This window comes from Puma concolor, chromosome B2, assembly GCF_028749965.1.
Source record: "Puma concolor isolate L17-30 chromosome B2, mPumCon1.1.hap2, whole genome shotgun sequence".
NCBI lineage: Eukaryota > Metazoa > Chordata > Mammalia > Carnivora > Felidae > Puma > Puma concolor.
In genome coordinates, this window is record NC_141671.1 from 69,495,233 (window position 1) to 69,517,868 (window position 22,636).

Below are 22,636 nucleotides of genomic sequence, written 5' to 3' on the forward strand. Positions count from 1 at the left end.
TTTGAGTTTATTTTTGTGTATGGTATAAAAAAGTGGTCCAGTTTTAATCTTTTGCATGTAGCCATCCAGTTTTCCTGACACCATTTGTTAAAGAGACTGTCTTTTCCCTGTTGTGTATTCTTGCTTTCTTTATTTTAGATTAATTGACCATGTAAATGTGGGTTTATTTCTGGGCTCTGTATTCTGTTCCATTGATCTCTGTGTTTATTTTTGTGCCAGTGCCATATTGTTTTGATTACTACTACTTTGGAGTAATTCTTGAAATCAGGGATTGTTATACCTCTAGCTTTGTTCTTCTTTTTCGAGGTTGTTTTAGCTGTTCTGGGTCTTTTCTGGTCCCATACAAATTTTAGTATTACTTGTTCTACTTCTGTAAAAAACAATTGCTATTTTGATAGGGCTTATATTAAATCTTTAGATTGGTTTGGGTAGAATGGACATTTTAACCGTATTGATTCTCCAAATCCATGAGCATGTAATCATCTTCAGTTTATTTCATCAGTGTTTTATAGTTCTCAGAGTATGGGTCTTCCACTTCTTTGGTTACATATATTCCTAGGTACTTTATTAATTTCTCTTTCTGCTACTTCATTATTAGTGCATAGAAATGCAATGGATTTCTGTAGATTAAATTTGTGTCCTGTGACTTTACTGAATTCATCGATCAGTTCTCGTAGTTTCTTGGTGGAGTCTTTAGGGTTTTCTATATATAGTATTATGTCATTTGCAAAAAGTAAAAGTTTTATTTCTTCCTTAACAATGTGGATGCCTTTTATTTCTTTTTTTCTTGCCTGATTACTGTGGGTAGGACTTCCAGTACTATATTAAATAAAAGTTTTGAGATTGGACAGTCATCTTGTTCCTAATTATATGTGAAAAGCTCTGTTTCTCACTATTGAATATGATGTTAACTGTGGGTTTTTCATATATGACTTTTTGTAATGTTGACATATGTTCCCTCTAAACTTTGTTGAGAGTTTTCATTATGAATGGATATTGTACTTTGTGAGATGCTTTTGCTGAAGCTATTGAAAAGATCATCTGGTTTTTACCCTTTCCCTTATTAATATGATGTATCATATTGATTGATTATAAATATTGAACCACCCTTGCATCCCAGGAATTAATCCCACTTGATAATGGTGAATAATGAATTTTTTAAATGTATAATTGGATTTGGTTTGCTAATATTTTGTTGAGGGCTTGTGCATCTATGTTCATCAGAGATACTGGTCAGTAGTTCTCTTTTTTGGTAGTGTTTTTAGCTGGTTTTGGTATCAGGGTAATGCTGGCCTCGTAGAGTGAATTTGGAAGCTTTCCTTCCACATCTACTTTTTGGAATAGTTTGAGTAGAATAGGTATTAATTTTTCTTTAAAGTTTTGGAAAAATTCACCAGAGAAGCCATCCAGTCCTAGACTTCTGTTTGTTGGGAGATTTTTGATTACTGACTCAATGTCATTGCTAATAATCTGTCTGTTCTAATTTTTTTGTTTCTGCTTCAGTTTTAGGTTATATATTTCTAGGAATTTATCCATTTCTTCTAAGTTGTCAAATTTGTTGGCATACATTTTTTCATAATCTCTCATAATCCTTTGTATTTCTGTGGTGGTTGTTATTTCTCCTCCATTTTGATTTCATTTATTTGAGTCTTCTTTTTTTCTTGGTGAGTCTGGCTAAAGGATTATCAATTTTGTTTATCTTTTCAGAGAATCAGCTTCTAGTTTCATTGACCTGTTCTTTTTTTTTTTTTTTTTTTTTGGTCCCTACTTCATTTATGTTTGCTTTAGTCTTTATGATATCCTTCCTTCGACTTGTTTTCAGTTTTGTTTCTTCTTTTTCTAGCTCCTTGAAGTGTGAGGTTAGGTAACTTATTTGAGATTTTTTCTTGCTTCTTAAGTAGGCCCGTATTGCTATAATTATCCGTCTTAGAACAACTTTTGTTGCTTCCCAAAGGTTTGTTTGTTTGTTCATTTTTGGAGGGAGAGTGCATGAGTGGGGGAGTAGAGAATCTTAATCAGGCCCCATGCACAACATGGAGCCTGACGTAGGGCTCAATTCCACAACCCTGGGATAATGACCTGAGCAGAAATCAAGAGTCAGATGCTCAACTGGCTGAGCCACCCAGGAGGCCCTGGACTGTTGTGTTTTCATTTTTATTTGTCTCTGTGTAGTTTTGATTTCCCCTTGATATCTAGGTGACCCATTCATTGTTATTTAGCCTCCATTTATTTGTGACAAACTTAAACTTTGCCAGTATTAAAAGAAATAGTATGGTATTGCATCTAGAGAGTGTTAATGAAATGTGGAAAAGAAAATAATTATTTTAGTAAAAACTACCTTCAAAGTCACACAGAGTTGCAGATTAACCTTAAAGTCATCTTTTATTTAGTGACACAATTTAAAAAGTTATAAAATGATTGTTAGATTGTTCATTTTATGAAGTAAGCAAGCAGACAGCTTTACTATGATATTTGATATTTAAGTGATTTATGCAGTAAAAGAAAAAAATGCACCCAAATCTAAGAAATTCCTACTACTTGGTTGTAATAAACTTGGATTTTCCCTTTTATTCTAAAATAAGTGACATGGGGCACCTGGCTGGCTCAGTCTGTAGCACATGTATCTCTTGATCTTGGGGTCATGAGTTTGAGCCTCACATTGGGCATAGAGCCTATTTTTAAAAAATAAATTTAAAAAAATCATTAAAAAAAATAAGAGACATGGCTCTTCTAATTAATCTGTAGTTCTAATAACGTGTGTAAAAAAAAAAAAAATCCCCAGAATTATACATAGTCAAAGAAATACTTATGGATATATATATATATCAGATCATAAAGACAAAACTAGGTACTTTTAATTAAAAAGCATAGATTTATTTACATATGAAGTAGAGCATCAGTTTTCTTAAATCGCTTATATCTTTCCTTTTTGAAGTTGAATTATGTGTTTATTCATTTTAATTTTACAAAATAGTCATGTAGTTTGGGGAAGTAAAAGCTGCCTGGTTCATCCATTATGGTGTAGGTCCTACATTCAGATCTAGTTCAGGACATGTTCTGTTTTGAGTATGTAATTGTAGAATTCAGCAGTTGATATAAATTATGCAATGAGGTAATTTATTGTCTTAGAGTATCTTTTGTGGGCACACACTGAGTTGCCGTAAAGCAAGAAATCTGTAAGTTCTATCCTGTTCATCAGAAGTTGAGCTTTAAAAAAATGTTCAAATATTATGATAAAAGTGACCAGTCTCAAAGATATGTCCTGTGGGATATTTGCTGTTTCTGTGTAAGATTTTATAAGGTTTTCAGATGCTTTTCATATTAATAAAATGAATATGGTCATAAGCCTGAATTTGCATAGCTTCTCTGAGGGAGCTTGGAGCATTATCAGTTAATCATAATTTCCTTTTATAATATTAAGGATCACCACTGTTTGTTTTGATACAGACCCATAGAAAAAAACAACCAAGCAAGTAAAAATTAGAACCCATGTAAGATCACTTTTAAAAAAGTCATTATTACAATTTCACTTTCATACAGCTTCTAATTTTTTCTGTCTTTATAAAAAGTAGTCTGTGGTTGGGTCTTCATGCTTTATTAACTGAAGTATTTAAAACAGAATAAACAGTTCATAAAAATAACAGCTTTATTGAGGAAAAAATGCACATACCATTATAATACTCACTTAAAATATATATTCAAGGGTGCTTGGCTGACTAAATTGGAAGAGTGTGTGACTCTTGATCTTGGGGTTGTGAGTTTGAACTCCATGTTGGGTGTAGAGATTACTAAAACAATTTAAAAAATATTTAAAATATATATTCAGTGGTTTAATATATTCAGACAGTTGTACAGCCATCATAATCAATATTAGAACATTTTCATCCCTCAAATGAACCCCAGTACCCATTAGCATTGAGTCCTCGTTTCTCTCCAACCCAACCCTCAACAATAGGCAACCACCAATCTCCTCTGAAAATTTCATATACATGTAATCATGCAATATGTGGTCCTTTGAGACTAGTGTTGTTCACTCAGCATATTGTTTTCAAGGCTATTCTGTGTTACAGCATGTATCAATACTTCATTTCTTTTTATTACTAAATATTCTGTTGTGTAGATATATCACATTTTATTTTTCTCTTCTTTGGTTGATGAGCATTTTTGTCATTTCCACTTTTTGACTATCATAAATATTTCTATGGACGTTCATGAATGTGCCCTTGTTTTAAAAATCAGATCTTGCAAATCATAGTTCTATTCTCAAATATCACTTTCGTTCCTTGAAAATAATCTATTAATCATTGTCTAGAATATGATGTAAACTTGGCTAATAAATTCTTTCAGTTTTAAGAAATAGAGACAGTGGTGGCTAAATAGATGCTTGATCACTGTTTGTTTCTAATATAAAGTAAACTGTTAAATTCATTATATTTGTTTCTTGTTTTAATAAAATAGATATTTGGTGCTTGAAAAACTGAAGAAAGAAGAAGCTGACCGAATTCATATATTCAGTTCTTTTTTCTATAAACGCCTTAATCAGAGAGAAAGAAGAAATCTACATGAAACAACTAATCTGTCGTAAGTCAAAATCTGAAAATGTTTAATAGATCTGTAGTAAGTCTCTCAAGTTTAATTTAATTAAAAAAGTACTTAATTTATATTGCGGCAATATCTTTTAATTCTGTTGTCAATTCATAGTCCTCTAAAGCCTCAAGAATACCTGGAATTCAATAAAGATTATTGGTCCAATATCTAAATCAGTATTTCCCAAATATGCCTGATAGTTTAAAAAAAAAAATTACTTGGATACTTATTAAATACAGATGGCTTTGCTTTACCCTAGATGTTCCATTCATAATATTTAAGAGAGCAACCTGTGAATCTGTACTTTTTTTTCTTTAGAAGATTTTTTTTTTTTTTTAATGTTTATTTATTTTGAGAGAGAGCGAAAGAAGGAGAGAAAGAATCTCAAGCGCTAAGAGCACGGAGCCCAACATGGGGCCAAATCTCATTAACAGTGAGATCATGACCAGAGCCCAAATTAAGAGTCAGGCACTCAACCGACTAAGCAACCCAGGCACCCCGAATCTGTACTTTTAATAAGTTATTTGGATAATTGTGCTCAGACAAGTTAAGGAAATACTGTTCTATATATTAAGCTCCAATCAGTTTGTTTATAATTCCTTTCCACATACTGATTACGTCCAGCTCTAATATGTACTGATAATTGGTCAAAAGATACATACAGAGTGTCCTAAGTTCTGTCAAATGTCTTGAATTGATGGCTGCTGTGCATAATAATATTTCATACTGTTTCAGTGATTTCCTAATTTTAGATCTTAGAGTTGATGAGAGTGATTGGTTAGACCAATGTTCATAGTCTTTTTTATTTCATCTACCGTAATGCTCACTTTTCCTGCTCTCTTCTCTTCAGGTCATGGTCTGATATACTTCTCAATATAGTTGCTAGTATGTAGTAATATAAATGGTAGCACTGGTTCACCTAGTAAGTAGTAGCAGGAATTAAATCTTGCAGATTCAGTAATGAGCAGTTTCACATCTTCCTGGGTCCATCTGAGATGTTCTGTTTTCTTTTCCCAGCTTGTTAAATCATCTTACACAATTGTTTTTTTGTTAACATCGTAGCCTTCATAATTTTAAATGGCTGCATATAAGCTGAAGCACTGGAAACACTTCAGAAGCTTGATAGTTTATCTCTTGTCTTACAGAATACAGCAAAAGCGACATGGGAGAGTAAAAACATGGACCCGGCATGTAGACATTTTTGAGAAGGATTTTATTTTTGTACCCCTTAATGAAGCGTGAGTAAGAATTTTCTTTATGTAAATATGAAAACGTTATTTTTAGAAAACGTGTTTATGAGGTGAAGAACTTATTCATTTTAAACTTCTTTCTGAAATTTGTTTTTATGTCCATATTATACTGTTTATTTTATGAAAATACAGTTTTCCAGTGAATCATTTAAGACATTGTATTTTATAAACACTGGCAAGAGATTTTTCTAATTTTAAAAAGGCTTTATGTGTCCATGTAGAATAACGTCAGTTTTAAAAAGTGGCACTTGTGGTGTGCCAAACAGCCTGTGAAAAGGCTTCCTTATAGAGAGTAATGACTAGGTCACATAGAAGATTTTGTATCTTTACTTTAAAAAACACTTTGACTCTTAACCAAAAAAAAGAAAAGATGACTAGATTTATGTAATTTACTTAAATTGAAAACCATGCTGACTACTTGAAGCTATTTTCTAAATAAATGGAGGTGGTTAAATATTTTATGTTATTCTCCCACAGTGACCAGAGAGGCATTGATGTGTAGGATCAGAGTGTAGACTTGAGAGTTTTTATATTTCATTTTTCTGTTCTCCTGTGCCTTCCAGCCAAAATCCCCTAGGAATGCACCTGTAGTTGGACAGCTTGGATTTGTTCCTTGCATCAAGGACCACACACCATGGGCAACCATGGAGCCTCTAAGTGAAAGTGTGTTTGAAACAGCCTCTAACACAATTTGGGCTTTGGTTTGGTCATGTGGGGAAAGGTGTAAGGAAGCAGTTGTTTGCTTGGGTAAAAAAGTGGCATTTACCCATTTAGCAAAAAGGGGGAGTATTTGGTATTCATTTGATTGTGCTGTGACCTAGTTTGTCTCTGCTTAGACAAATTGAGAAATGGCCTTGCATTGTCTCAATTTATTATGGTTGTGGAGTAAGTTTGTCTGAAGTTGATATTCAATAAGATTGTTTATGTCTAATAAGCCTAAGTGTGCCAGACTAGCTTCTGAATGTGTTCTCTTTTTTTCTCACTATGAAAAACAAATGCAGTCAGTAGTATAATGAAATTCTGTTTAAAATCATACGTTAATCATGAGACCTATCGTTTCTAATGAGTGCAGCCACAGATAGGTATCTGTTTTTTGCTGTTTTATTTTTAATTTTCCTGGTGGTGGTAGTTTTTTTAAAGTCTGTAAGCTAATCCATCTTAAGTGAAATTAATTGTTCTAGCCTCTTCTCCCACTGGTGATTTAAGGTCAATGTAGCTGCTATTAAAAGGGATCATAAAAGCAAAACCCTGTCTCTTAGAGGTTGAAAATTACCTCAGATGTGTCTGATTCAACCTTATCCTTTCAGCTAGGTGAAGAAAGAATTTTTCTTAGTTTTTAGGTGTACAACAGAAAATTTATGGTTTATATGTATTGTCATACCTAAGAAATGTTAAAAACTATGATGGACTTAGGTTATACCTTTAGGTTGGGAATTAGTATGATACCATATTTTCAAAACACATGTTTTCACATTTAACTTTTCTGACATTGAGATGTAATTTACAGTCAACTATGTCTTGGAGTTAAGGAAGGGAGAAGGATGGTGTGTTGCTCTTTGTACTACGCCAGCCCGATCTAAGTCCCTAGGATACTGAGGATTAATACTTAAGAACAGGGAGAAGCATTCCTCCATCTTGCCTTTATAATGCTGAGGATGAAGCCAGGCTCTGTCACCCTGTTTTTAATGCAATCTGATGAAGAGACATTGTTTCTTAGTATTACCCTGGGGAAACTTAACATTTTGTAAAAATGAGAATGTAGAATAACTTCTATTTATGTCAAGTTAAGCATTTTTCCTCTCAGCAAATACCTATTGAACACCTACTATATGACAAACGCTGTACTCAGCTAATAAGTTCTCTGACATCTATAGCATGTAACACTGTCTAGCAAATGGTAAGTTAATAAAATTCCTTTTTAGATTAATATTAGTCAATGTTAGCTGTATAGCTCTTTACTCATGGCTTATAACCTATTATTGGAAACTGTGATACCTGAATTCAGCTATATCACGAGCACCCACCTGATAGCTGGAACTCTACTAATATTTGAAGTTTTCTAATAATGCTTAAAGTAGAAATGCTATTTCCATTTAGTATACATACATTTCAGTATAGTATAAGACAGAATTATTTAATATTTTCAATATTAAGCAATTCCTAATCTTATTCTTAAGAAAAACGTAGTAAAAGTCTTTTAAAAGCTACATATGTGCAATATTTAGAAAGTGTTCAAAATTATAGTCTAATTAGACTTCTGAAAACATTTTAATCTTGAGGCTAGTTTTCTATCCTTTGACATAAATAGTTCAAGAAACAAAGGTAAATGGAAATGGTGAATTACAGTGATCGGAGTTATATTTTATTAAGTTGCCTAGAAATAAGAATGAATTTTTCATTCAAAAGAATAAAGATACAAAGGATTGTTTGCAAAATAGAATGCAGGCTACATAATTCTGAACAAAATATGTTATTTTTGAGTAGATATTGCAGTCTATTAGTGATCATATAAAACATAAGAGAATCTTAAAAATTGAACATTCTTAATAAGTTTGTTGGCAAAGGCTTTAGAAAAAATATTTCAGTTGATATTGCCAAATATAATAGGCTCTTCTAATAAATAATGTTTTCAGTAGTTTCATTTGTTTTTTACAGTGCACACTGGTTTTTGGCTGTTGTTTGTTTCCCTGGTTTGGAAAAACCAAAGTATGAACCTAATCCTCATTACCATGAAAATACAGTCATGCAAAAATGTTCAACTGTAGAGGACAGTTGTATTTCTTCTCCTTCAGCCAGTGAAATGGACAGTTCACAAAATTCTTCTGCTAAGCCTGTAATTAAGAAGATGCTAAACAAAAAACATTGCATAGCTGGAATTGATTCAAGTGCTGAACAGGAAGAAAGTGACCCTCATTCTCGGAGAAACATAGGCAGTATGAAATGTAGTCTGAAAAAAATAAATCATACTGCAAGTGAAAATGAAGAACCGAATAAAGGAGAATCCACATGCCAGAAAGTTGTTGATAGGATTAAAAGCGAAAATGGCCTACAGAATGAATATTTAAATTCTATGCACCATACAGGTATGTTTCTGAATATTTTGAAAGAATGAAGGAATTCAGAATAAACTGGATTTCTTGTACATAGGATTAAGATTTTAGGGCACACTTTTTTTTTAAAGTCATGTTTATTGACATGACTTGCTTACAATAACATTTGCCCATTTTTAAGTATAGCCCAGTGAGCTTTGATAAATATGTACAGTCATGTAATCTCTATAGCAATCAAGATTTAGAATCTTTCCATCACTCTAAGAAATTCCCTTGTGGCTTTCCACACCTCATAGAACATTTAAAAATTGTGCTATAAGGTCTACATTTTTCATTTATAACAACTTAGTTTTATTCTTATTTTATAGGAAATTTGTGTATTTGGCAGAAACAGTAGTTGGACAGTCTTAGATCTTTAAGATAAATTCGTTCATTTGTAATTTACAGATGGGCAAATAGAGATCAAATAATTAGAGTCAGAAAATAAAGCTTTTTCCTCCAAAATAGTTGTTGACATTCCAATTAAAGGTTAGTTCCTTATTCCTCACTCTCTCCTTCATGGTTCTTAGTGGGAAGAAGGGCACTGCTCCAACTTCTGCTTTTTTATTTTCCTTCAATTTTGTTGAATCAGTATTTTTTCCTTGAATTGGTTCTGTATTTCTTGCACTTGTTAGAGAAATCTAAAGTTTCTCTGCCAATACTTAAATTTCATATCAAATCATTTAATTTTCTCTCCAACCCAAAAGTAAAATAGTTACTTCATAAAATCCATAATATGCTAATGATATGTGCCTTCCTTATTAAACTGTGAGTAAATCTAATATGTTTTCTTTGGAGGAAAAAAGAATAAGGCATAGAAGAGGTGACATGAATTCAGAAAGAACCTATCAAAAATTAAGAATGCTGAACATTGTCTTGGTACTTTTACCACTTTATTTTAGTAACTCAGCTAGTGTTGAGTTTTGTAAGAATATTTTTTATTTGACATATTTTCTACTTGGGTAAAATAAAAAAAAGAGGCAATGAATAGTCATATTAAAGATTAATTACTGGGGCACCTGGGTGCCTTAGTCAGTTAAGTTTCTGATTTCGGCTCAGGTCATGATCTCACAATTTGTGAGTTCGAGCCCTGCATTGGGCTCTGTGCTGATAGTACAGAGCCTGCTTGGGATTCTCTCTCCCTCTCTCTCTGCCCCTCCCCCGCTCCTGCTCGCTTGATCGCTCGTTCTCCCTCTCTCTCTCTCTCAAAAAAATAAACATTAAAAATTTTTTTTTAAAGATTACCATTTTGTCACTCTTAAGACCAAGTGTGCATGGTTTCTCATCCCCTTTAAAACAGTCTTACCAATTAGCACATGAAAAGGTGATGGAGATAATTAGACATAAAAGAAGTGTAAATCACAACTATAATGAGCTACTTCTTCATATCACACTAGTATGGCTACAATTAAAAAGTCAGATACTAACATGTGGGTGAGGATGTGGAGAAATCAGAATCCCTCATGTGTTAACTGGTGGAAATGTAAAATGGTACAGCTGCTTTCTTTGGAAGACAGCTGGATAGTTCCTCAAAAAATTAAATGTAGGGTGCCTGAGCGGTTCAGTCAGTTAAGCAACCAACTCTTGATTTCAGTTCAGGTCATGATCTCAACGGTTTATGAGTTCAAGCCCTGCATCAGGCTCTGTGCCTACAGTGCAGAGCCTGCTTGGGGTTCTCTCTCGCCCTCTCTCCCCCTCTCTGTACCTACCCTGCTTGTTCGCTCACTCTCTCTCTCTCTCTCTCAGAATAAGTAAAGTTGAATTAAATGTAGAGTTAATATATGACCCAGCAGTTTCATTCTTACTACATATATATCCAAGAGAAGTAAAAGCACACAAAAACTTGGACACGAATGTTCACAGCAACTTTATAGTAGCCAAAATGTAGAAGCAACCCAAATGTCATCCACTGACAAATGGATAATCAATTAGTGATATATGTATCCAATGGAATGTTATTAGGTCATAAAAGGAATACTGCTACATGCTACAACATGGATGAGTCTTGAAACTATTGTGAAAATAGTCACAAAAGACCACATGTTATATGATAGCATTTTCATGAACTCTCCCAAACAGGAAAATCTATGGGGTAGATTAGTGGCTGCTTGGGGCTAGTGTGGTGTGACAGACAGGAGTGTGAGGAGGAGGGAAATGATGGTTGAAGGGTACAGGGTTTCCTATTGAGATTTTAAAATTTACTGTGATGATAGTTGTACATATGTGTAAATATATCAAAAACAACTGAATTGTACTTTTTTTTTTGAGAGCGTGCATGCGTACTAGCAGGGGAGGGGCAGAAAGAGAGGCTTAAACCACAAACCATGAGATCATGACCTGAGCTGAAACCAAGAGTCAGACCTTAACTGACTGAGCCACCCAGATACCCCCTGAATTATACACTTTAAATGGGTGAATTGTATGATATGTGAATTAGATTTCCATAGAACTATTTTCTTTAAAGTTCTCCGTTGATCAGTAATCTCATACACTGTAATGTGAATTCAAATTAGAAATGAATTAAAGTTTGGGGCACCTGGGTGGCTTATTCGGTTAAGCATCGACTTTTGGTTTCAGCTCAGGTCATGATCTCAGGGTTTGTTAGTTCAAGCCCCACATCGGGTTCTGCGCTGACAGTGCGGAGCCTGCTTGGGATTCTCTGTCTCCCCCCAACCCTCTCTCCGCCCCTCCTCTGCTCCCTCTCTCAAAAAAATAAATATATACACTTTAAAAAAATGAATTACAGTTCAAGACTTAAAGCAATGGGGCAAAGCCTAGGGCTTCATATGAGCATAACCCCAGAAATTCCTGGTAGCCCTTTCCTTCAAATTAATGTTCTAGTCAAGTAGTATCCAGTTAAATTTAAGTAAATACCCTCACAAATCCTAGTGGAGATCCAAGTGTAGAATCATGTGTTTGCCTTTCTGGTATTTGTTTATCCCCCCTTTTTTTTGTTTTTGTTTTGTTTTTAGTATGTGTAGCCATATCAAATGTATCTTCCTTAAGGGAAATTAATTTACTTTTATTGGGTGTGATACTCTCATATTTTCTCTTCTTTTCAATGCTTGCCTTCATCCAGTGATGATAGTATCCCACAGTTTGAAAAATAGTACTCTAGAGTAAGTCTGTACATTTCTGTACTTTTATCAGATGTTTCCAAGGGATCACTCACACAAAAGTACATTAAATAAGAGTGCTCTCTAGAGGTGCTTTTACTACCTCAGAGAAGTTGGTTATATAGTCTGTTCTATATAAAATGATGGCATGTTAAAAATTAGGATAAGAACTTATAACAATTTTTGTGATTATGATTAGTATTTCAAGAACTGATTTCTATTTGGGCTGGGAATAGAAAAGATTTAAATGAAGCATTTAGACAGTTTTAATGTAGGGTTTTTTTTGTTTTGTTTTGTTTTTTTAACCTTTATTTTTGAGAGACAGAGAGAGACCGAGCATGAGCACAGGAGGGGCAGAGAGAGGAGAAGACAGAATCTGAAGCAGGCCCCAGGCTCTGAGCTGTCAGCACAGAGCCCGATGCAGGGCTCGAACTCACAAACCATGAGATCATGACCTGAGTTGAAGTCGGACGCTTAACTGCCTGAGCCACCCAGGCGCTCCTATAGTTTTTTTTTTTTTTTTCTTTTTTTTTTTAATGTTTATTTATTTTGGGAGAGAGAGTGCAAGCAGGAGAGTCAGGCTCCATCTCATGAATCATGAGATTATGACCTGAGCCGAGATCAAGAGTCCGACACTTAACTGACTGAGCCACCCAGGCACCCCAGTTTTAATATAGTTTTAACCATCAAACGTACAGAGTCACAGTGTTGACTTCTGATGTCAGGTAATATGCTGTAGTAAATAAGTGGGAATTGTATCTTATCACAAGAATTGGGTTAAGGTCAATTGTAGGAAAATAATGTGTAGTATCAGTACTTTCATTTGCTGGTTTTTCAGTTGGGCACTATATGAAATGTTGTCTTGCTCTGGTACATGAAAAATGTATATGTTTTAAACTCTAGAATCTCACTCAGCATCTTCAGATGATCTCACTATGTGAGAAGCTCTCAGGAACTGGGACTGATTAAAAGAACAGCTGATTGAGTTACCACCTCTCAGTTTATGCCAGAACATTTGTTTACTGAATGAAAGAACTGACTACATCATTTAAATTATTTTTTTCCATTTTTTTTGAAATGTACATATTTTTAACTTGTGTAAGGTATATTTTATATGATGCAGCTTCTGTAGAATTGGCTGCTAGAGTAACTTGATTACAGTTGATTAATAATGAATTGCCTGAGGATTTGGACAGATTTTATTCAAATATAGATATTTTAGCTTCAAACATAAAAATACAGATGTTTGAAAACAATTGAAAGGTTTTTTTTTAATTGAAAAACTTTGTCTGTGTGTGTTTTATTATTTGTGAGAGAGAGACAGAGCTTAAGTGAGGGAGGGGGCAGAGAGAGAGGGAGACACAGATCCAAAGCAGGCTCAACATGGGGCTCAAACCCACGAACTGTGAGATCATGACCTGAGCTGAAGTCGGACGCTCAACCGACTGGCCCATCCAGGTTATTTTTCATAAAGCAAAAGAATTTACCATAGTGTTTTATTATTATATTAAGTAGTATGTTTCAAATCACAACATCCTATCCTAAACTGATTATTTTCATTTTCATATTTTTCTTTTATTATTTGTCCAAAAACAAGCCTATTTTACTTAACTTTAATCATGTTTTTTTTTTTTATTAAAGCTTTTTTTGCTTTTTTTTTTTTTTTTTAATGTTTATTTTTAAGAGAGACTTTGAGACAGAGTGCAAGTTGGGGAGGGAGAGAGAGAGATGGAGACACAGAATCCAAAGCAGGCTCCAGACTCTATGCTGTCAGCACAGAGCCCGACACAGGGTCTGAGCTCCCAAACTGCGAGATCATGACCTGAGCCCAAATTGGACGCTTAACCAACTTAGCCACCCAGGCGCCCAGAGCTTATTTATTTTTGAGAGAGAGAGAGAGAGCACGAGCAGGGCAGGGGCAGAGAGAGAGGAGACCAAGGATCCCAAGCAGGCTCTATGCTGTCAGCACAGAGCCCAATGCATGGCTTGAACTCACAAACTGTGAGGTCATGACCTGAGCCAAAGTCAAGAGTCAGATGTTTAACCAACTGATCTACCCAGACACCCCATTAATCATTTTATTTTTTAATCTGTATTGTACAGTATTTCATACTTTTACAATTTTAATTTTAAAAATATATAATATTTCATTTTATGTTCTACAATTTGCTATTTCTATTTTTGGACATTAGGTTATTTTCAGACTATTGTAGCTTCTTTTACTAAAGATAACTAGCAGACCTAGTACAAAAATGTTTTATATATCTACATGTATATATATACATATTTAAATATACATATATTTAATAATATAATTGACATCTAGTTTTAAATTTTAATGAATTTTAGGGTCTGAGTTGTAGAAGTAACTTTGTAATTGACATGTCAGTCCAGGGTTGTTGTTTTGTGTTTTGTTTTTAATTTTATCTTTTTTAATGTTTATTTTAAGAGAGTGAGAGTGTAAGCAGGAGAGGGGCAGAGAAGGAGAGGAAATCCCAAGCAGGCTCCGCACTGTCCGCTCAGAGCCTGAGGTGGGGTCGATCTCACAAACTGTGAGATCATGATCTGAGCCAGTATCAAGAGTTGGACTCTGAACCAGCTGAGCCACCCAGGTGCCCCTTGGTCCAGGTTTTTATTAAAAGCAAGTTATATTTGTGAGGGGTGCCTGGGTGGCTCAGTCCGAGTCTAGATTTTGGCTCAGGTCATGATCTCCTGGTTTGTGAGATCAAGCCCCATGTTGGGCTCTGTGCTGACAGCATGGAGACTGCTTGGTATTCTCTCTCTCTCTCTCTCTCTCTCTCTCTCTCTCTCTCTCTCACTCTGCCCCTCTTCCACTCATGTTTTCTCTCTCTCAGAAATAAACTTTTTTTAAAAAGTAAGTTATATTTGTGATATTACATGTTAATGCAGGTTTTACATCTATATTTACTATATAATTGGCATTAATTTTAACATCATATACTGTAAGTTATATGCTGTCCTTTTAAAAATTATGTAATGTTTCTTACTGATATAGATGGTTTAAGCAAAATTAGACTAAACTATAGTGATGAGTCAGCGGAAGGCAGTAAAATGCTTGAAGATGAACTCATCGACTTCTCAGAAGATCAGGATAACCAGGTAAAACCTAATGCTTGGCAAAAAGCTCCAATATTTTATCTAATTAAATTTTTCCCTGGAGTCCTATAGACAATTCCTTCAACCAATAACACAGGCCTTCTGAATTTGGGTCTCATCTCAAAGCACAAACTGAGTTTTTAATTCAGAAGTTGACAGCATAAATGTATTAATGTTGTTTTGCATTATTTTCTTTTAGGGCTTTTGTTGTAGTTTTGGCCGTCCATTTAATAGAAAATGAATTCTCCCACCTGAACCCAGCCACCACCCCAGTAGCCCTACCATCCCTTTCCCTTCCTCTTTTAAAACATTTATGGGTCATACTTAACCTTTGGTCTAACTTCTTCAGGAGGCAAATGTTTAGATACTTGATTATATGGTACATGAGCACCACAAAATTATATTATTTTTTCCACTTTTCCAGTGATTTTTTTTTTCTTTCTTCTAAATTAATGTATAAGTATCATGGCAGGAGCACATAGTATTTAGTTAAAACTAACATAGGTCAATTCTCATTATTTCCTTAGAGTTTCATTTGCTATAATAAATTTTATTTACACCAAGAACAAAATCTATTTTTGAAAATATTTTATGACTTCAGTTAAAGAGGGCTTTATATTGAAGGAAAAGTTTGTAAGAATTCTACAGCATTTCATTTCTTTAATTCTTTGACCTTTCTTTAGTTGTTAAGATAAACTTTGAGTTTATCTAGTAGTGAAGATAGCTCTGTACTGTACCATTTGTCCTTTTTGTTTAATCTTCTTGTGAACAAAAGCCATTTTTTGTCATGTCCCTTGCTCTACAATATATGTTTAAGGAATATAGTTTTTCTCTGCAACTTATACAGGCACATTGTATGTATTACATTACATACATTACATTACAAAGAGCACTGTTCTTACACTCCTTTGGTTGTAACAGTTATATGAACTAGCTAATCTATGTATTATTATTACAATTATTATTTCCATTGTTGATTATTTATAAGGTTGCCAGAAACTTTCTAAAGAATAGAAAAAGTCTTGTTTTACATTCAAGATAATCGACAGAATAAGACACAGTGTCACTAAGTTTTCTTCTCTCAAGTGAAGCAGATATATGGTTTTGTCAAGGAGGTGTTTCCAAAAACTCTTTAAATATTTCTGATTTGAGAAAATTATTTATGTAAAAGAATAATAAGTATAAGTCCTTCATGCTCCTATTGTGAAACAGTCGTCTTAACCAACAAACTAAATTTTTGTAGAAATATCTAAAATCAGAGCAGTAGTATTTGACTGAAGAAGAATGAATCATAATATTTTCAATCATTAAAATTTTCTTTTACATTGAGCAAATAGATGTAACAATGAACTTCTGATCAGTAATTTCTTTTCATTAAAATGTCAGTGTTATGGCATTACAGAATTACAATTGAGTGACTGTATTTTCTCATGTCTGATCACTTAAATGGAAAAGAATTTACATATTTGCTACAAAGATTTTTATCATCAATAGTGCTACTTTGTGAGGTTATTAATTATTTAGATTATATATTTTTAATACTAACAGGCTGTCTTTTATAGGATGATAGCAGTGATGATGGATTCCTTGCCGATGACAACTGCAATTCAGAAATAGGACAGTGGCATTTAAAGCCTACCATCTGTAAACAGTAAGCATTAACTTTATATCTTGAAAACTGCATGATAAATAAAACATAACTAGACAGTTTTTATTTAAACTAGTGCCTAAAAGTCACAAAGCGTGTCAGGATGGGTGAGGAGAATGTCCAGGGCTCAAGTTGGGCAGAATGGATAATCCTTTCAGTTCTCTGTCCATTTTCTATTTGTGTATGCACACACATTCCCATAGACACCTACTATTTCTTTTGGATATACATTGATTTGGAGCAAAGAAAGGACAAAGAACTGTCATTCACATTCAGATCAGTAACTTGGGAATTGACGTTTACAGTGGTTCAGTAGCTACTATGTAAAGACTGTGGAGTGACTCAAGGCAGTCCTTAGGGACATGTCTCAAGAGTGAATCTGTTTGGTTTTCAGAAGTCCATGTCTGGAGCACCTGATTGGCTCAGGCTGTAGAACATGTGATTCTTGATCTCAGGGTCATGAGTTTAAGCCCCACGGTGGGTGTAGAGCTTGCTTTAAAAAAAAACAGAAAACAAAAAACAAAGCGAAAAAACAGTACATGTCATGAGGGCTTTTCAGGGTCTATGAATCACTTAGTTGATGAAGTATTACCTATTTCTAGACTCCATTTCTTTTGACTTTTTTGTAGAAAATGTTAGGTGAAATTCCATTAACAGCTTTTGAAAAGCAAACTTCATTAATAAATGAAAATGTAGAGAGCTGCAGCAATTAAGAGATCTGCATCAAATCCCATAGAATTTTAGTCAAGAAGAACCCAGATCTTTAAACATTCAAGACTTTTTGTACTACGTTAGACTTCCTCTTAGGTTTACAACAATATTTTAAAGGTTGAGTGTTACTTATATCGAGTGTTCTAAAGTAGAATCTTACACTGATTCCTACACCAGATTCTAAATCTTACACTGGATTCTTACATTGGATTCAAAAAACACTGGATTCTAAACTAATTTTTTTTTCTATTTTTAAGTAATCTCTACACACCATGGGGCTTGAACTCACAACCTCGAGATCAAGAGTTGCATGCTCCACCAACTGGGCCAGCCAGGCACCCCTAATTTTTCTGTGTGATGATTACCTGTTTTGCTATCTATAACAGGTTTTGGTCAACCCAAACCTGTTATTTGGGGGCGTCTGGCTGACTCAGTTGAAAGAATGTGTGAGTCTTGATATTGGGGTCGTGGGTTTGAGCCTCATGTTGGGTTATAGAGATCACTAAAAAATATAAATGAACTTTTAAGAAATGGACTTATTTCTACTTTGCTTGGTCCCACTTTTGGTGATTTGGAATCTGGGGATGTTCAAATTTTCAGAATTATTTTGACTTCTTAATAAATTTTGAATTCTTTTAAGGAACTAACTATAGAACTTTAGTGAAATATATTCCTAATAAGATATGGTTCAGTTAGTATTCTACAATTTGGTATTTAGTATAACTGTGGATATTTAAGTATTATTGGGGTGTATGTGTCTGTAAGATTTATTTTTCACCCAAGCTTTACGGAGTCAGGGGAATTTTCAATGTTTTAAATTCTCTTGTTAACGCTCATCTTTTTATGTGTTCTTTAACATTATAAAGTGTTAACATTTGGCCATTTTACCCTGCAGACCTTGTATCCTACTGATGGACTCACTTAGAGGCCCTTCTCGATCGAATGTTGTAAAAATTCTAAGAGAGTAAGTTCAAAATCATAACTTGTACTTTGTATTCTGGTGGGAATGAGGGACTATGTATACTTATATATGTATATTCTTACTGTATGTGCATTATTGCAGGTATTTAGAGGTGGAATGGGAAGTTAAAAAAGGAAGCAAAAGAAGTTTTTCCAAAGATGTTATGAAAGGCTCTAATCCAAAAGTACCCCAGCAAAACAACTTCAGTGATTGTGGTGTATATGTATTACAGTATGTAGAGAGCTTTTTTGAGGTGGGTTTCAGTATGTTGGATCTGATATGATAAATAATAAAATAGTTTATAGTGGACCCTTAGACAGAATGGGTTTGAACTGCATGGGTCCACTTTTTCACAGATTTTTTTTTTTTTTTTTTTTTTGAAAAATATAGTACAGTACTATAAATGTATTTTCTCCTCCTAATTAATGATTTTTGTAATATTTTCTTTTCTCTAGCTTACTTTATGTAAGAATATAATAATATAATACATATAACATACAAAATATGTGTTAATTGACTATGTTATTAATAAGGCTTTTGGTCAATAGTAGGCTGCTATAGGTAAGTTTTTCGGGAGTCAAAAGTTATATGTGGATTTTGGACTCAGTAGGGTAAACACCCTGAATCTCCACATTGTTCAGGGGTCAACTGTATTTGACCTTACATTAATGTTAAAAACATTAATAAGGAAATATTTTAAGTAGTTTGAAAACTGTCATTTCAAAAATTTGTCCAGGGAGCAAAAACTCCCAAATTGGAAAATTTTTTAAAAATAAAAAGACTATTTTTACTTCATGAAATCCAAGGTTTGTTGACCTCATGCCTCATCACTGATCAACTCTCCCTCTTCACTCGCTCTTTCCACCTTAAGAAATCTCTCCCATCATTGGGACTTATACCCTCTTTTCTCCCCTTTACAGATATATTTATGGAGAAGTATTTATATGTTCACTGTCTTCATTTCCACAAATCCTACTCGTTTCTCAAATCTTTGTAATCTGGCTTTACTCTTGCCCTTATGTTGAAATTATTCTCAACCTCCCGGCACCATTTTACACTGTTGACCATTCCTTCTTCATAATGCTTTCTTCCTTCGACTTCAGAGATACAAAACCATGCACACCACTCTTGGATATCCTTTATAATTATCTTGATTCCATCCTCTTCCTCATCCATTATCCAGTATAGCACTCAGTCCTGTGAATTCTATCACTTAATGTCATATATGTGCAATCCTTTATTCCTGCTGCCACTTTCTACGTCCAGGAAACTGGCATCACTATTCTGAACCACTACACCAGTCTCCAAGCCTGCTGCCTTTTATTTTTCAGTTGTTTTCCAGAAGCTGAAGTCTAATCATTTTATGCATGTGAAAGATGAAAATCCTTCATATGGCCTGTGTGACCCAACTTCTGTTCGAGCTTCTAGCCTCATTTCCTACCATTCTTACTCTAGCATTCTATGTCATTCAGTTTTTTATATTGTGTCATGTTCTTTCTTGCCTCTAGGCCTTGGTACATATGTTCCTACCTGGGATACTCTTCCCAGTTGCTTCTGTCGTTCTTTATTGGACCAACTTCTTCTCATTCTTCAGGTCTCAGTGTAAATATCACTTCTTGGAATTGTGTTAAGCCCCCAGACATGGATTTTCATAGGACTTTCTGCTTCTACTGTCATAATACCTGTCGTGTCCATTGTTGTTGAGTTATCTGTCTGTCTAGACCAGAATCAGCAAACCCATTTATAAAGGGGCCAAGTAGTAAATATTTTAGGCTCTGTGGCCATGCAGTTTCTATGCCTGCTCGCAGTTCAGCTATTGTGGTTGTTTTTCAATAAGGCTTTATTTACAAAAACAGGCAGTAGGCAGAATTTGGCCCAATAGCTATAGTTTGCTGACCTCTGATCTAGACCACAAGATCTATAGGCAAAAACTGTCTCATTATCTCCAGTGCCTAGCACAATATCTGGCATGAGACAGATAATGAGTACATACTTATTAAATGAATTTACTGATTATCCATTTTTAACTCTAATGCTTTTGTGATTGAAATTAAAATACTTATTATGGTTTTCTAATGTGCATTTAATATTTTTATTTCCAGAATCCAATACTCAATTTTGAACTACCTATGAATTTGGCAAACTGGTTTCCTCCCCCAAGAATGAGAACAAAAAGAGAAGAAATCCGAAACATAATTCTGAAACTTCAGGAAGATCAGAGCAAAGAAAAAAAGAAGCTTAAGGACACTTATTCAGCAGAAACATCTTTAGGTGAAGGAACAGAACAATATGTCAATAGCATCTCAGATTGACCCATTTCTGATGCTTGTCAGTATTGCCTTCAGAAACTGAGTGACTTTCAACTTTGGGTATAGACAGTAAAGAACTGAAGTGCTCATTACTCAGAGTGATCTGGAAATGTTAATGCTTGTATAAATGTCATATAATTAACTTCCAATGGAGTATGTATTAAGTAAAAGTTTGTAAATATGTTAATGAGGCCAATTTTTCCAGCATTTATAATTATTTTTTTCACTTGTTAGGAAGCTTTTGTTATGTATTTTCTGTTAATAGTACTTGAAACTGCAACTTCTCAACACAAAATAAATAAAAAGAAAATATTTATAGGAGGAAATGATTAATTTGATATTCTTTAGTGAACTTGTATTAAATTCCTTAGTGGGTGTGACATATTTCATGGGAATATTAAAAGTATCTATGATAATCTTTTGACCTGCATTTGTTCTAAAATAACTTGAAATGTGAAAATATGATTAAATATAAGGAATTTTGAACAAGAAAGACATCTTCATATGCTTGTATAGTGGAAAAAAATAACAGCTTTTTAAATCATACACTCCCTTGTGTTCAGAGAACCCCAAAAATGTAATAAATATTTATAATTTTACACAAATATTTAAGAAGAAGCAGTATTAAGAGAAATTCAAAGAAAAATAATCTTGAATTATACTACTAAACAATAATTATACTTTATCATATCTTATTGTCAAGTACATTTCTGAAGACATCAAAGACTCAGGTTAAAACTATTTTGGTAAGTGCAGCTTAAATTTCAAATATCCCATGTTACCTTTCTATATTATAGCTTAAAGTATGCTACAATTTGTGTGATATAGTTGATAAACATTTTTAATCTGTGTGAACACAGGAATTTAAATAGGAATTTACTATTTTTTGTAATGGCTTTTGCTATTTTTTCATTGCTCATTTTGTTCTCGTTATTTTGATAAACAAAATACCAGACTTCTGTGCTTGAGTTTTTTAGTGTAAATTATTTTTACATGTAAAAGTACTTGTCTTTAAATCAATTTCATAATGCAGAAAAAGTTCTCCTACCTTGAATTCTCGTTTAAAAATACTAAAATGTGATGGTTTTGATGACAGAATTACAACTCATGTAGGCATTGTGCATATATCTGCTGAAACTATTATTTTCAAATGAAATGTTACACATTTCTTTCCAATTAACTTTGAGACTTGAAATATATCTTTTAAAAGTCATTTTTTGTTAAATAATGAATTTTAAAATACACATATAACAAAAGTAGTTGAGAATAAAATGAAGGCCATTTTTATCATTAGCTATTTTTTTTTTTTTTTTAACCTGGCCAAATACACCAATTGTGAACAACATTTTAGGCTGTTTTCTTGAGTTTAATAAAGTCCACAGGTGTGTTTGGAGTGGGTGGGGGTGTGGTTAATAACAACCAAAAAAAAAAAAAGTATGAGACATATTCATTAAGGGAAATATTAAAATGTAAGCTTAAGGAAAGTCACCATTGGTCACCATTAGTGGCATCAATTACAGATTTGTTACTTTGCATATTTTAACATTATTTATTTATGATTACATTATTTCTTTTTCAGGAATACCCTAGAGCTATTAGCTTAAATATGAAAAAGTAGAACTTAAGAGTTTAATTTTATTACTTACTGAATATGGACCAAAAAATGAAAATTATTTTAAAAATCTGATAGCAGTAAGCAAAATGGGCATATTTAATTTTTTAATGTACTGTATTTTGTCAGAACTTGAAAGTACTGAAAAACTATTCTAAAATGCTTATTTGTTTTTGTTTTAATGTCCAGTGGTTACATTTGCACTCTTATTTTTGATAAGATAAAAAGATAATTTG

General features: G+C 33.6%; 1 protein-coding gene across 7 annotated transcripts in view; it reads left to right on the forward strand.

Annotated features, from left to right (window-relative positions):
- Nucleotides 1-22,001, forward strand: part of SENP6 (SUMO specific peptidase 6) — a 116,923-nt gene extending 94,922 nt beyond the window's left edge. For 6 of the 7 annotated variants that reach the window (XM_086707257.1, XM_086707260.1, XM_086707263.1 and 3 more), the window contains 8 exons: nucleotides 4,459-4,581; nucleotides 5,733-5,825; nucleotides 8,493-8,920; nucleotides 15,059-15,162; nucleotides 16,722-16,810; nucleotides 18,414-18,482; nucleotides 18,582-18,732; nucleotides 20,582-22,001. In XM_086707257.1, the coding sequence (XP_086563383.1) occupies nucleotides 4,459-4,581; nucleotides 5,733-5,825; nucleotides 8,493-8,920; nucleotides 15,059-15,162; nucleotides 16,722-16,810; nucleotides 18,414-18,482; nucleotides 18,582-18,732; nucleotides 20,582-20,791 (1,267 nt within the window). In that variant the 3' untranslated portion in view covers nucleotides 20,792-22,001. The remainder of the gene's footprint in view (nucleotides 1-4,458; nucleotides 4,582-5,732; nucleotides 5,826-8,492; nucleotides 8,921-15,058; nucleotides 15,163-16,721; nucleotides 16,811-18,413; nucleotides 18,483-18,581; nucleotides 18,733-20,581) is intronic. The other variant, XM_086707262.1, reaches the window with a different exon arrangement.
- Nucleotides 22,002-22,636: the final 635 nt, after the last annotated feature.